The sequence below is a fragment of the Carcharodon carcharias genome, chromosome 13 (assembly GCF_017639515.1).
Source record: "Carcharodon carcharias isolate sCarCar2 chromosome 13, sCarCar2.pri, whole genome shotgun sequence".
NCBI lineage: Eukaryota > Metazoa > Chordata > Chondrichthyes > Lamniformes > Lamnidae > Carcharodon > Carcharodon carcharias.
This window is the reverse complement of record NC_054479.1, coordinates 103,351,751-103,367,725: the sequence shown is the minus strand read 5'-3', so window position 1 is coordinate 103,367,725 and position 15,975 is coordinate 103,351,751. Positions and strand designations below refer to the sequence as shown.

General features: G+C 43.2%; 2 protein-coding genes across 20 annotated transcripts in view; both read right to left on the bottom strand.

The window, feature by feature from the left end:
- Window positions 1-3,531, bottom strand: part of apaf1 (apoptotic peptidase activating factor 1) — a 216,482-nt gene extending 212,951 nt beyond the window's left edge. For all 19 annotated transcript variants that reach the window (XR_005944817.1, XR_005944818.1, XR_005944819.1 and 16 more), the window contains exon 1: window positions 3,399-3,531. The gene's annotated coding sequence lies outside the window, so the exon portion shown is untranslated. The remainder of the gene's footprint in view (window positions 1-3,398) is intronic.
- Window positions 3,532-7,512: 3,981 nt separating this feature from the next.
- The window catches only part of ccdc87 (coiled-coil domain containing 87), a 109,541-nt gene continuing 101,078 nt past the window's right edge, over window positions 7,513-15,975 (bottom strand). Inside the window, exons 19-20 of the mRNA XM_041203112.1 lie at window positions 8,074-8,216; window positions 7,513-7,674 (exon numbers count right to left, since the gene is read on the bottom strand). Coding sequence (XP_041059046.1) covers window positions 7,513-7,674; window positions 8,074-8,216 — 305 coding nt within the window. The remainder of the gene's footprint in view (window positions 7,675-8,073; window positions 8,217-15,975) is intronic.

The following is a 15,975-nucleotide window of genomic DNA, read 5'->3' as shown; positions in this document are numbered from 1 at the left end:
CGCTTTTGGCATATATTTCTTCTTCCTGACTTCCCACTTTTCAGGAGTAAACTCCCAACACCATCCAAACACTTGTAAATATGCAGCACAATCCAGGGCTGGGCTGCAGATCTCAAGTTACTCTCTGATGCACTTAGAATACCTGGGTTGCCTTTATTATTTGGCAGATAGTGCAATGAAATACCTTAGCCACAGATGAGTCCCTAAAGTTCAATCATATATACAGGTTGTATTTTGACGTGAATGGGGATACATTAATGTACCTGCTTTCTAATTTCAGATCTAAATGGTCCAATGATCTCATCTACTGTTGGTATGTTAGGTCACTCATTTCATTGCTTTATAAGCAGCAAGCACATCCACATATAAATTGCGATTCCTAAATTTTGTTGCAGCTAACATTCACAATACGAGTATTGAGATGCAATTTCATCTGCATTGTCAATTATATAAAATTTCTGACGGTTATTTTAGCTCTTTCTCAATTTTCTATGAGTGAAAGCAACCACAAGAATTCAAGTCAAAGAATCATAGAATAGTTAAAGCTCAGAAGGTATCATCATGTCCTATCATGTCCATGCTGGCTCTCCCAAGAAGCAGTTCACAAATTGCCACTTCCACCCTCTCCACATATCGCTGCACATTCCTCCTTTTCAGACATTTAGAAAATGTAGAAAAATTTATGGCAGAGGAGGCGGCCACTCTGCCCATCCTGTCTGCACCAGCAAAAAAAGCCAGCCAGCCTAATCCCATTTTCCAGCCCCTGGTTTGTAGCCCTGGGTGAATGGAGCATCAGGTACATATCCAGACACCTTTTAAATGAGATCAGGGTTTCTGCCTCTACTATCCTTTTAGGTAGCACCCTCTGAGTGAAAAGTGATTTCCTCATCTCCCCTCTAATCCTTTTACTAATCACTTTAAATCTATGCTCCCCCTGTTACTGACCTCTTGTTAAATGAAATAGGCCCTTCCTATCCACTCTATGCAAGGCCCTCACAATCTTGTACACCTCAATCAAATCTTCCCTCAGCCTCCTCTGTTCCAAGGAAAACAACTTCAGCCTATCCAATCTTCCCACATAGCTGCAATTTTCCAGTCCTGGCAGCATCCTCTTAAATCTCTTCTGTACACTCTTTAGTGCAATTAGTCATTGCAGAGTTGCTTACATATTCTTCAGCTTACTGTTGCATTAGAGATTGAGGACAATTTTTGCTATTTTCTTTCACTTTGAAGAAAAATTACTTGCATTTGTATAGCACTTTATATCATCAGGCTACTCCCAAAGCACTTCACAACCAATAAATTACTTTTTCAAGTCCAGTCATTGTTGTAATGTAGTCAAACTAAACAGTCAATTTGTACTTAGCAAAGTTCTACAAACAGCATGAGGTTAATTTATTGATTTTTGGTGGTGCTGGGCGAGGGAAGAAACATTTCCTATGTTGGATAAAAGTTTTGTATGAATGCCAGAGATGCAGGTGGAAAGGGTTAACCAGCACTACTGCAGCAGACCTGATTAATTCGCTAGAGACTTGTTAGTGTATTATTGCTTTTTTAAAAAATTGTTAAAGTTTTACATAGAAAATAGGAGCAGGACTAGGTCATTTGGCCCTTCAAGCCTGCTCTGCCGTTAAATATGATCATGGCTGATCCTCTATCTCAATGCCATACTCCTGCTTTCTCCCCATACCCCTTGGTGCCTTTAGAGTCCAGAAATCTATTTCCTCCTTAAATAAATTAAGTGACGTGGGCTCCACAGCTTTCTGTGGTAGAGAATTCATTCTCTGAGTGAAGAAGTTTCTCCTCATCTCAGTCCTAAATGGCCTACCCTGTATCCTGAGACTATGACCCTTTGTTCTATACCCACCCCTTGTTCTATATCCACCCCCAGCCAGAGGAAACATCATCCTTGCATCTGGTTTGTCCATTCCTGTCAGAATTTTATATGTTTTAATGAGATCCCCTCTCATTCTTCTAAACTCCAGTGAATACAGGCCTAGTCAGCCCAATCTCTCCTCATATGACCATCCTGCAGTAGGTTAACTAGTTTTAAACCACAATATTTTGAAACAGCTAATCAATATCAGGAACGATTAGAATGGAATCTGTAGAAACAATAGGAATAATATGGAAATGCCCTTTGAAACTGCCTGAGGTTAGCTGTATGACCAGAAAAGAATGACTTCTAGAGTTGAATGGCCATTGGAAAGGGAAAGCATAAGTCAGGTCTAAGGTAGGTGTCCTTTACTAGTGTTGATCTCAAAGACATCAATTTCTGTTCACAGACTTGTGATAAAGTTCATGGGAAAAGAAAGAAACAAGAGGGACTTATAGCAGAGCTGTCACACAGCAGGGATAAGAAAGGGTACAAATAGGTAAAGAGCCTTCATATAGACGGGGAACCTTGGGAAAAAGAAACCTCCTGAAGAAAGAAAGGATAGCCTCCGAAACAGAGATGTTCACATTGTTCCATTGTTGAGGCTGCCCCACAGCAGAAATGCAGCACAGATTCCTCTTAACGCCATCGTCATTTTCTTTTGTTGCTGCTGCTTGAAGCCAATCATAAATACAATAAAGAACTTATGAGAAACTTCTTTACCCAGAGAACAGTTAGAATGCTCACAAAAGCCAGAAGTAATTGTTCTGCTACTCTAGTCTTGACCTGGAATGGAACAAATTTCTACTGGTTATTCTATACTTTCGAAATTAGATTTCAGTTAAACTGGCCATGGAAGAACAACAGTTCAAGCGTACAGGAAATTACCAACCACCTTTCCCAAGCTTCAAATTCAGACACCATTAGAAAGTAGTGGTTAGGCGCTACACTATTTAGACCACATCACTGGCATGACATTAGTGCTCAATACAAATGTGGCTGTCACCAGCAAGGAGAGGGGATCTGGTGTTCCACTGGCGACAATGGGGAAGCTGACATAGTATTAGATCTTTCTGCCTTCCCAGTTACACGTTTCTGACAAAAAAATCGTCTGCATAGAATGTATTCACTAACCTGGGGTCTTTCACACTTCCTGCTCCAGGGTCACATTGGATTACACCCCAATAACAACTTCTCCCTCATCTCTGTGGTATTATTCACACCTCTGTCAGGGGATGAAGTGCCACCCAAGGTACTTAAACACATAATCCAGGCTGACATCCCCTGTGCAGTTCCTACAATAGTGACTATACATCAAAAAGTAGCTAACTGTTGTAAAGCGCTCTGAAAGGCTCTGGATAAATTGCAAATTCCTTCCCCATAGACCAGGAAATTAATCCCATCACTTTAAACTTCACTGAAGACCCCAGGGCCTTACTGATTCTCCTCAGGAACAAACACACAGAGGATGAAACTTGGGAACAATAGCCTTGACCGGCCCCGGGCTTCCTCGGAAACTTACCTCCGCGGTGATTCCCTGGACCAATATCGCGCCCACAGTGCGTCCCGGACCGCCCCTAAACGGAGGGGCTGCGCCCCCTTCACCCGGGGTCAACCTCAGCTCAGCTCAGCTCCCTCCGGCCGCTGCTTCCGGGTGTCTGCGTGCGCGCCCCGTAGTCGGGGCTGAGCTGCGTGCGCGCCCCGTAGCCGGGGCTGAGCTGCGTGCGCGCCCCTCCCCCTCCCCGAGCAGGTTGGAAGCGCGCGCACCCTCCCCAGGCAATGTTGACTGCACCAGGGGCAGGCCGGGGTTTAGTTTAGCAGCTCTCCTGGAGCTGATCGAAATGCTGGGCAAGGCAGCCAGAAACTGCAGCACTCAGCTTGTCTTCCTCTCTTTCAGGTGACTGAACTGCTCCCTCTCTCCCCAACATTTCATGCTTTAATTACAGATCTTTATATTTTTTTAAAACGTTGGGCTCCATTTGTCCTCAAATCGAGAAATTTGACTGGCTACATGACAGGCATGACAAAAATACATATTATTGGGGCATCTTCTGTGGTTTGGCTCACAATAAGTCAGAGAGAAGATGCACAGTTTTATCCTATATATCACAAACAAAAACCTATATTTAAAATGATAATACAGCCCAAGGCACTTCACAGAAACATTATAAAGCAAAATTAGACACAGCTACTCAAGGTGATATTAGGGAAAATATTGTATAATATTTTATAAAGTATGTAGATTTGCAGCAATTAAGTCAAATTGTGTTTTAATTGCACAGATGGTATTTTTGGAATCAAATTCCATGACTGTAAAGGGAGGTGCCTGGTTCCCAATTCTCCAAGATTGGCGTGGATCTCCAGGAATTGAAGATCAATCTCCAGGAAACTGCTGTGTGCAACCTTGGAGAAAAACCATGGGACATTAAGAAAGTTTTTTTGTGTCATTTTCTTTGAACATTTCTCTTTACCAGATCTAAAAATACTGAAAACAGAGAAAATAAAAGGGCCACTTGGCTAACAGTCAAGCATCATCCGACTGGGTAATGAGTCTTTTTGCTTCCCAGTTGACGAAGGAAGGCACTGCATCGCAAGGATGGATGTGTTGGCTAATTAATGGGGGAAATTCATGTTATGAAACCTCCAGCAATACATTTAATCACAGTTGGCAACCCTATCCCTGGATCTGGGAGGAATGGGGAAGGGTAGTTCCAGGATGTGTTAAGAGTTAGAGTGGTCCTAGGATGAGTGAGTGATTCTGGGTTGTGAGAGGTCTGCAACTGTTAGTTTTACCTCCATTCACATGGCTGGCCGCATGCTGGTTTGCTGGCATGATCCCACTGCCAGGCTGTTTTCCTGGAGGCAGGATGGGGATCAAAAGTGGCAAGTAGCTTAAAACCTTATTAAGGTCTTTTGAATTTTCCATTTGGCCTGCAGGCCCCTGAACATCAGGGACTGGGCCAACTGCCTGGTGGCAGCCTCCTGGTGGCAGAAGGGGGAGCCAGTGTTCCAGGCAGGCTTTGAGGCCCTGCCCATTTACCTGCCACAGCTGTGGCCAGAGGCCAGCTTTTAAAGGGATTCCTTCCACTTAATGTCAGCCCGGTTGCTGAGGGAATTTTTAATTTGAAACTTAAAAGTTGCAGAGGGGACACCTCAAGGTAGAGGCATAATTGGACAGCGAGACTGCTCTCTGGCCACTAATTGGTCAATTTGGGGAACATGAATACCAGATGACTGTTTCCCACACATTGCAGGGTTGTGACCCCCATTTGATCCCTACATCAAGCTTCCATCACTAAACCAAATGCCCTGAGTCTCTATTTGTGTGAAAACTGTAATAAATGTCCTATTATATGTTTATTTATGTACTGGTTTTACCACAAATTTTTAAAAAGACCAAAATTCATAGGAAGATGCAAGGGAAGTTGTATGAGATTTTTGGTAGCTAAAAGGCATGTAGCAGGACCAGCTGTCTCAATTTCTCTGCACCTCTCACTCTAACCAACTTCCTCTGAACTTTCAACACTCCTTCCCCCCCCCCCCACCCTCAGGTCCAGCTAGACATTATTATTAAACCTGCTGACAAGTGCAGCACTCTTGTTGCTTGGCAAAGACATTTACTTTGAGGAGACTGAACACCAACCATCCAGCACCTCCTCCTACCTCCTTGGATCACAATCCCGCCATTGAACATCAAACCATTGCTTCCGAGACCATTAGTGACCTCGTCTACTCTAGAGATCTTTCCCTCTGGCTTCCAACTTCATAGACCCTAACACCATAGAGCCTTCCCAAGATCCACAAATAGCATTGTTCATTGTTGCAACCTGGTCTTTTCTCATAAAATTTCTTTCTTTCCAACACAACCCTATTTTTTCTCCCCTTGTGCAGTCTCTTCCGACCTATCCACAACTCTTTCCACCCTTTTGCCACTTTACAATTTCTAGTTTTCTGACTCTGATCATCTCCTTTTCACCACTCCCTCTTCACCTTCAACCCTGACAAGGGCAGCCTAAGGGGTGTCTAAAAGAGCGCAGCAACAATGGACCTCTGTGTTTCAACACATGCACGGTGCTTAATTTTCATTTATGGAGAGAGCAGTGGAAGCAACTAGTTTATCTCAGCAATAAAAAATATACCATATGATGTTCTAAAAGTTACCAGGAACTACCATGGACTGCCTATGCACTTACAAAATATGGATTTCCACCAGACTGGATTTAAGTTGTAGCCATTGAGAACTTGAAGCAGCATGAGATAGTTTCTAACATCATTTGGCTTCAGTTAATTTGGGTATTAACTAAGGAACTGACATCTGAATTACCCATCACCATTCTCACTGGTGATCTGAAAACGCTCCCGAAATGATAATTTTTCCTTGAATAATGTTTTTAAAACAATTCATTCCACACCATTCTTACAAAACAAATTTTAGTGCAGAACTTTGACAATCTATGTCTAGTACATATTGTGCAAATACACTGACAATGAAAATACAATGAAAGCTGAGCTGCCATACAAAAATGTTAAATTTAATTGGATATTTTTCAAGATATTTGCAACAGATTATTTTTGTCCATGTATGGGTTAAATTCAATTTTATCTACGACAGACATCACACTTAATACATCGACTTTTCACTGTGTGCCAGTCAATATTAGATTGTATGGGTCCATAAACATTTTCTTCTCGCATATATTCATTTGTCTGCTGTAGGAGGCATGTACATTAAATGGTAATACGATTGAAATGGAAATGAATGATACACATGGAAGTAGAGAGAAGACTGGAACCTTGGGAATATGATCATTCTTCCAAAGTGTCTGTCAACAGAGGTAGTAGGTGCAAGTAATGCAGAAGTAAAACAAAATGCTGACTTAAAAAATCCAGGTTGCAAACTTGAAGCCCAGACATGGAACTGAGAAAGAAGCAGCTATTTTTGCAGTTTCACTACACACACACAGTCAGGATAACAAAATCGTCCAAAGTTGACGGTGGAGGTTTAAACAGTCACAGTCCTCATCAAAAATGCATTACAAGGCATAGTGAAGAAGTTACAAAAGCATCCAGCCTCACCAATAAGCAAAAACAGAGAATCCAAATAAAGATAAATGCTTGACTTAAAACAGCGATGGGATGCTAGAGAATTTGAAAAAAAAATAGCTGGATCCATGGGAAAACAATCTTGGCAACATTAACTAGGAAAACCAATCTTAAAAATAGAACCACTTTAGAAAAATTAAATATACTAAGGGCTATTATACAGGATGAGGAAAATATATATTCCATTTAACAAAGCTTATGAAGACCTGCATCATAGTAGTTTAACAGGGAGATTAGTTAAAAAAAAATTAAAAAGAGGAGGGAAATCAAGAGTCTAATAAAGATAACTAAGAGAGCTAGAGCATAAATCTTCATTACAAAGTCTGAAAATTGCACCCTTAGAAAAGTGCGCAGCACCAAGAATCAATGAGGAAAACACAGAGTATAACAACATTGGGGAAAGACTGTTATTTCTGCATTATAGTGATTCTTTTCCTGAAACCTCCATTATACATATTCGCAAGAGAGCAGAACTTCATTGGGAGAGGTGTGGTGAGGTGGACGGATCTCTTCCAAAATATACAAATCCTTCACTAATCTGCTAAGCAGCAGGAACTGAACTGAAGGGGAGGATATTTAGGTGGAATGGGTCTGTTGGCGGAGACTCTCTGAAGAATACATTTCCGCCGCTCCTGCTGCAGCCAGTACAGCATCTCCACTTTGTCCCGCTGCATTTTCTCTATATATGGCCGGCCCTGTAATCAGAAATTTGAGAAAATATCATTCAGAGGCAATAGCAAACATTGAGCACAGGAATTAGCATAAAGCTACAAAGTTGAAGGAAAACTAAGTGAAAAAGAATTTTCCAGTCCTTATTTATTAATCTCCATAATAAACTAGCTTAATCTAACTGTTAAGCAGAATGTCTTAGAATTAGCCTTAACAAAAAACAGTCCCAAGTACTTGAACAAACAAAATTGCTATGCAAAAGCTTATATACAGGGCAAACATATTTAATTCAAATAATGATGCCCAAAAATATTTCTTATTTAAATGACATATCCAGTGCAAACATAGAAGTTCCTAGCACAAAACACATCTATTCTTACATAGAAAGCAAAGATTTTGTTGCTATCATAAACTGGCATTTCTACCTTGAAGGTAACTACATCCTCAAAATTGTTTTTGATTTTCTTTAAAATTGTTGACAATTGACTTTCAATTTGTGACATATCAGAATAAAACTTATCCCTCTCTTTGGACTCCTTTAATCTTGCGCTTGAAGTGCCCCAGTAACCTGTAACACACAAAACACAGAAATAGTGCAGCATTACCACCAATTTTCTCTAGAAGAGTAGAATTTATTCAGCTTTCTCCCCATAGCCTACATATTCCAAAGTTTGAAATACTTATCCAGTTTTACATTTCAAAAGTACTTCATTGACTGTAAAGCACTTTGAGACCTTGGCGGTCATGAAAAGCATTATATGAATGCAAACCTCTCTTTTTTTCTTTTATTAATCCCATAAAAGCTGCAATGGATTCTGCTTCAACTGGGTAAAGACATCTTCTCATAGCTTCCTTCACTTTCATAATTGATAATGTCTTTTCTCTTTATATGTGCTAAATGCCATGAATGTTGCTGCTTTTTCTGCTTTTGGCTGTAAGATTTTTGTTAAGTAATGGATGATAAAATTACACAGATTTCTGAAAGTACTGTTAAGAAAAATTGAGTTAATTACTGGGATTACTGGAAATGCTAGAATAACAATTTTTGTTAAATATATATGGGCATGTTTTCAACTAACTACCAGAATAAAAAACTGACATTACACTGCCCAAGTGTAAAACTGACGCTGCACAGCCTAAGTATAAAACTGGAGTTGGATTATCTGGGCATCAAAGTTCTGTTATTTTGCTCAGATGTAAAATTGATATTACACTGCCTGAATGTAAAACTGGAGTTATGCTACTTAAGTGTAAAACTGGTTTGGTGCAGAAACCGCCTGATTTTTAAGGCCATCAATTTCATTATTGAGCTGATTAAAGATCTAGCTTATCCAGGCCTTGACATCTATTTGATAGGCAGCTGAAACTCTCAAAGCTGAAGTATTTAGAGTTGGAGAACAGAATGTTAACTTGAGAAATTCAGTTCTAATTTCAGGGTCATAGAAGAAGAAACCCTCAGAGCTGATTGAAATGTTGGAAGACAGCAATCGGGGATTAGAAGAGTCAACTGTGGGGCTCACTTCCCATTCTGTTCCTTAGTTTTCCATTATCTCAGCATCAGATTTGTATTTCAACTATTCTACTGGCATCCAAATAAAATTGCATCTTCTTGCGAGTGAAAGCCCCAGCTGACCATTATGGACCTGCATCCTCATCCCCCAAACAATCATAGAATGTGACTGTAAAGAAACAGGCCATTCAGCCATGAAGTCTGCATCAGTTTCAACTATCTCAATACTGAGCCATAGAAATCACATGAATTTTAAACAATCTAAAATGTTCAGATTATATATAGCTGTCTGATCAATCAGTTTTGGTTTCACTACAGCAATCTAGAAATACAGAATATTCAAATTGTCAGGATTGGCCCAGTGGGACTACACATGCCTCTCAAGCCAGAAGGTTATGGATTCCAACCCCTCTCCAGAAGCTTTGAGTTCAAGAACTCAGCCAATGATTTCAATGCAACAGTGAGAGAGTGCTACACATCTTTTAGATGAGATATCAAACAGACAGTTTCCCTCTCAGGCGGACATAAAAGATCCTACGGCCCTATTCAAAGGAAAACAGGGGAGTTATCCCAGTGTCCTGGCCAATATTTATCCCTAAACCAATGTCTAGAAGAAATAATCTGGTCATTTATTCCATACTGTTTCTGGGGCTTTGCTGAGCACAGTTTGTCTGTTGCATTCCCTGTACTATATACATTGACTTTACTTCAGAATTGCTTGTAATGCACTTTAGATGTTCTGAAGTCATTTAAAGCATTATATAAATGCACTTATGAATGCTGGACTTTAAAGGCGGTAATGTTTTAAACTGTTTCCTTTAATTCAATGGGAGGGGATCTCCTACAAAATCGACAAACTCATATGACCTGGTTGCCATGGAGCAAGGGCCCAGGTCAAAACTTATTCAAAGTAAGGTGCAAACTTTAACTCCTGGATACAAAGGAGGAGGCAGTTGGTCTTGCTGCATACAGACTCACAGACTCTCAGGGTCAGTCAGAAAGAGAGATTTGTGGAACAAGACTCATAACAGGTACTGCTATACCAGTTAGAAGAAAAGGGCTGTCTTGAGTTAATCACCAAGCAGAATACTGGTGAGGAAAGATCCCCTGTTTGAAGAAACAATACTAATGGATTGTTAAAGACCAAGTAGTTATCTGTGGGTGCCTTGCTACTGGAAGCCCATTTGATTATGCTCAGAAGATTGAGTGAAAGGACTTTGTTTAAAAGGATACTGGAAGATTCACCCTGGTGGGGCAGGGAGAAGAGATCATGTTAAAGCTAGGAGGAACTTGAGGACTAAGATTTCATTTTTGCTTAGAAAACGGTATAATATATAAAAGTGGCTTGCAGTTTTCTGTTGTGTTCATAAGTTAATGGGGAATACCTTTATCATGGTTTAGTGTATTAGTTGCCTACTACGTAATGTTTAGTCTATGTTGATTTCAGTTTGTTTGTTACAGTAAAAGTCTTAAAACATGAAATCTTGTCATGCCATTTTTTGCATTGGTCACTAGAAAATTCATATCTCTTTTTAGAAGTTATCAGTCTCTAGGGGGATTGTAATAATCCAAATACTTCCTTTGCTACAATAATTGTGTTCAGACACCTTATGGCAATAATCCTGAGGCTAAAAATGAAGAGGAATATCCAGCTTTTCTTTCAATGGAGCAGCCAGAGCAATGGACATGTTTTTGACATCACTAAGCAAAAATGCACAAAACGTTCATCCTTAACTTCAACAAACTTAATAAGTTCGCACTTAGCATGACGCTGGACTCTTCTTCCATCGCCTTCATCACTTCTTTGGGTAAGAGTCCTCCTTGCCATTCAATGGATCCTTTCACCTGCCTCCAGTATTCTCCGTCAACCTGGACCCCTCCCTCTGGCATCTTACTTGCTCTTGATCTTTTCAATGAGAACTGTTGGCATGACATCGGCCATCTTAATTTCTCTGCTCCTTTCACCCACACTGACCTGTCTCCCTTTGAACTTGTTGCACTCCATTCTCTCAGGTCCAACCCTGACTTTGTTACTAAGCCTTCTGACAAGCGTGGTGCTGTTGTTATCTGGCATACTGACCTCTACCTTGCAGAGGCTGGAGCGCCAGCTCTCTGACACTTCTTCGACCTCCCCCTGCACCATGATCCCACCAACAAACATCAAGCCACTGTTTCCACGACTGTCACTGACGTCATCTCCCCTGGAGGCCTTCCCTCCACAGCTTCCAACTGTATAGTCTCCCAACCCTGCACAGCCTCCTTCCCAAAATCCACAAACAGGACTTTCCTCATAGTCATACGGACTCAAAACGGTAACTCTGTTTCTCTCTCCACAGATGTTGACAGACCTGCTGAGTTTTCCCAGTATTTTCTGTATTTTTTTTCCAACATTCGCAGTATTTTGCTTTCATCTGTGCAGGTAAACCCATCGTTTCAGCTTGTTCCTGCCCCACTGAACTAATTTCTTCCTATCTTGACTCCATTCTCTCTCCCCTTGTCCAGTCACTGCCCACCTACATTTGTGATTCCTCTGATGCCCTACGTCATATTAACAATTACCAACTGATCTTCACTATGGAATCACTCTACACTTCCATCCCCTACCAGGATGGTTTGAGGGCTCTCCACTTCTTCCTTGAACAGAGGCCCGAACAATCCCCATCTAACACTAAGTTCCTCCGCCTGGCTAAATTTGTTCTCTCGCTGAACAATTTCTCCTTTAACTTGTCTCACTTTCTCCAAATAAAAAGTGTGGCTATGGGCCCCAATTATACCAGTCTTTTTGTGGGGTTTGTGGGATATTCCTTGTTCTAGTCCTACTCAGGTAACCTCTCACAATTCTTTTCCAGTACATTGATGAGTGTTGGTGCTGCTTCATGCTCTCATCTGGACCTGGAAAAATTTATTGATTTTGCCTCCAATGTCTACCCCTCTGGCACTTCCCTTCCATCCTTGACTTCTCTGTCTCTATTTCTGGTGATAGACTGTCTACCAATATTCATTACAAGCCCACCGACTCCCACAGCTACCTCGACTACAGCTCTTCACATCCTGCATCATGTAAGGACTCAATGCATTCTCCCAGTTCCTCTGCCTCCATCGCATCTGTTCCGATGATTCTACCTTCAAAAATGGCACTTCTGACATTTCTTCATTTTTCCTGAACTGAGGACCCCCCACCCCCCCCATCCCCTGACTGTGGTTGAAAAGGCCCTTTACCGTGTCCAACTCATCTCACACACCTCTGCCCTCACCCCTTCCCCTCCCTCCCACCAACAGGATAGAGTTCCCCTTGTCTTCACTTTTCACCCCACCAGCCTCTGCATTCAAAGGATTATCTTCCACCATTTCCACCATCTCCAGCATGATGCTACCACCAAACACATCTTCCCCTCACCTCCCCTATCAGCATTCCGTAGGGACTGTTCCCTCCATGACACCTGGGTCCACTCCTCCATCACCCCCAACAGCTCATCTCTTTCCGATGGTACCTTCCCATGTAATCACAGAAGGTGTAACACCCAGCTCTTTACCTCCTTCCTCATCACCATCCAAGGCCCAAACACCCCTTTCAGGTGAAGCAGTGATTCACTTGCACCTCATTCAATTTAGTCTACAGTATTCACTGCTCACAATGTGGTCTCCTCTACAATGGGAAGACTAAACACAGACTGGGTGACCTCTTTGCAGAAGATGTTCACTCAGTCCCCAACCTTCCTGTTGTTTGCCATTTCAATTCACCATCCTGCTCTCATGCCCACATTTCCATCCTTGGCCTGCTGCAATGTTCCAGTGAAGGCCAATGCAAGCTGGAGGAAAAGCATCTCATCTTCTGATTAGGCACTTTACAGTCTTCTGGACTTAACATTAAGTTCAACAACTTCAGACCATGAACTCTGTCCACGATTTTGATCTTTTAAAAAAAAATTTCCCCAACCCCCTCCCCCACATAGGGCCTTCCTAAGTTGTTCTTATGTTTTGCTTTCATAGAGTGCTGACCTTTAATCTACTATCTTATCTTTATGTCACTATTAGCACCTTCTTTAGTCTTTAACAGTACTATTAACACTCCCTTTGTTTTTTGTCCATGATATCCTTGTCAAATCTCTCCTGAGCTCCCACCTATCCCTGACCCTCTATTTGACTCCACCTGCTCCACCCCGCACCTCCACCCCCTACCAATTCAATAGTATAAAATCCATCATATTTCTTCCTCTCTTCAGCTCTGAAGAAGTCTTATGGATTCGAAACATTAATTCTATTTCTCTCTCCACAGATACTGCCAGACCTGCTGAGTTTTTCCAGCATTTTCTGTTTTTTATTTCAGATTTCCAGCATCTGCAGTATTTTGCTTTTATTCATCCAATTTAAATTATTCATAAACACAGGTCTAAGTTTTCCGTTAGGCGGGTGGGCGGAGCTGATGCTGACATGTGTGGCCACAGACCCGATCGCCGGTGATCGGGGCCATGCTGCTATTTTGAGCGGGCAAGCCAATTAAGGCCCGCCCAACGCATTTCCGACTCCCATGGAGAGCGAGAGTCTTAAGTTTGCGGCGGGCGTGTACAGACCCCCGGGTCCAATGGCGACCCGGCAGTCTGTATAAAAAAAGGCCAGGCAGCCTCCTTTAGGCTGTTCACAATGGCCAACTGCAGGTGGCACCACAGGGGGTCTGCACAGCAGGCCAATGTAGAGGGAAGGCCAGAGGAGGAGGGCAGGCTGCAGTGTGTGGGCCAGGAGCAGGGCAGGCTGCAGGGTAGGCCAGCGGGGGGCCAATGTGCCCCTCACTTTTCCAATCATGCCTTGCAGTCTGGGGGCAACCTGCAGGAGGTGCAGCTAGGCGCATACTCATAACTCCAACGCATGTCCTATTCACGGTGATGAGATGGTGGAAGGGGTGCCTCAAGGTCTTGTGGCCAAGAGCTATCTGGTGCCCTCAGCGCCGCACCTAGTTGCGCCTCCTTGCCATGGGAGCTCAGGTCTTGTCCTTCTGAAAGTGATGGATGCAGAATGGGTCCAAGATGGCTGTTGAGGTGGGGGGTTGGCTGGGGGTGGGGGGGGCGGTGTGTGTGTGTGTGTTGGGAGCAACCATACTATATTTTTGTGACCGATCACCAGTTGCGTGGACAAGAGGCACTGGAAGCCTCAGATGGGCCACTGTGGTTGGGGTGCAGCGTGTGCGTGCAGAGTACATGAGCGATCAGCCCCAATAAATGGTCTTCTCTGTTTTGCAGGAGAAAATTGTGCATAATGCGCATGAACGTTTGTGCATTGGAGGTGGCCAGGCCCAGCTCGTCATATTGATCCATTTTGAACAGAAAGCCCTGGAGCTAAAAACACGCCATGCGCCCAGGTCCACAAGTGTCGGTGAGGCTGGGGTGGAGTGGCCAGGTATTTGAGGCCCACAATCCTATCTGTCTTCCCACCATCCAAAGCACTGATGATTGTTGGAATCATTAACGTGGCTACACTGCTCATTCACAGACTGATAGAGTCAGACGTGTGGGTCATAGAAAAAGGTACCTCGGCCCTTCAAAGGTGCACGTGTCTAGCACCTTCCAAAGTCGCCTTATCCCATTTCTGATCACTAATCCCCATTCCCTTGTGTGCCATGGCATTGCTACTGCACATCCAAATACTTACTATGTCTTAGGAGGGTTTCTGCCTCCACCACCCTTTCAGCCTGTCCGTCCCACATTACTCTGTCCAGAAGTTCCTCATCACCTCACCTATCAACCTCTTGCCCCTTACCTTAAATAAATGCCACCAGGTTAGTCATCCCTCTGCCAAGGGGAAGTGTTGCTTTGTGTCCACCCGATCTATGCCCCTCATAATGTTATGAAGCTCAATAATGTCACCCCTCAATCTCCTGTGCTCCAAGGCAAATTTCACCGGTGTATGTTATGTGTCCTCGTTATTCCAACTCTCCAGGCCGGTATGCACCCTGGTCAGTGACCTCTGCACTCTCTCCCCTCCAATCACATCCCTCCCGTGAAGCGTTGATCACAACCGAACACAGAAGTATGGCTGTGGTCTCGACAGCGTTTTCTGCATTTGCAACATAACCTCCCTGTTCCTAAATTCTATTCCTCGGCTAATAAAGTTAAGTATGACTTTCACCCTCTTAAATGCCTTATGTTCCTGTCCCGCTACCTTAACGGTCCTGTCGACATGCCCAGCAAGGTCCCTCTAATCGTCCTTACTTTCCATGGTCCTACCATTCCTCGTGTATTCCCATACCTTGTTTGTCCTGCCCAAGTGCATCACCTCTTGCTTATCCACATAACATTCCATAAGGCTTTCTTTTGGCCATCTAACCAGCCTGTCTGTATCCGCGTAATGTTTGGGCCTCCTGCTGACTATTTGCCACCCTACCAATGTTCATCTCCTTAGGTTCTGGAAAGTTGAGCGTATTATGAGCCTGGGGGAAAGGGATGAAGTGTGTCACTGTGTGCATGTTAACTGATCCACTGTCCTTGTTGTTAATTTCAGCATAATCAGAGCCTGGCCGCCAGGAGGAATTGCAGATGGCCCTTCTCATACCTGGGGTCCTGAACTGTCACCTGTGTCACACCATTTCAGTGAGGCAGGCACCAGCACAGAGACTAGCACTTCGGTGGGAATTGTTACATCGGCTAGTGTCCCAGGGCACAGTGGAGAGGGCACTTCACAATCGCTGGAGGAGATGGCAGAGGCAGAGAGTGCCGATGGCGCCAGCAGCCGGAGGATTGCAGGGGACAAGGCACATGCTGAGTCGGGCCGTGATGATGTGCCTCTAGAGTCGTCCGCCATGCAGCAACTGCAGGAAATGTGGCCG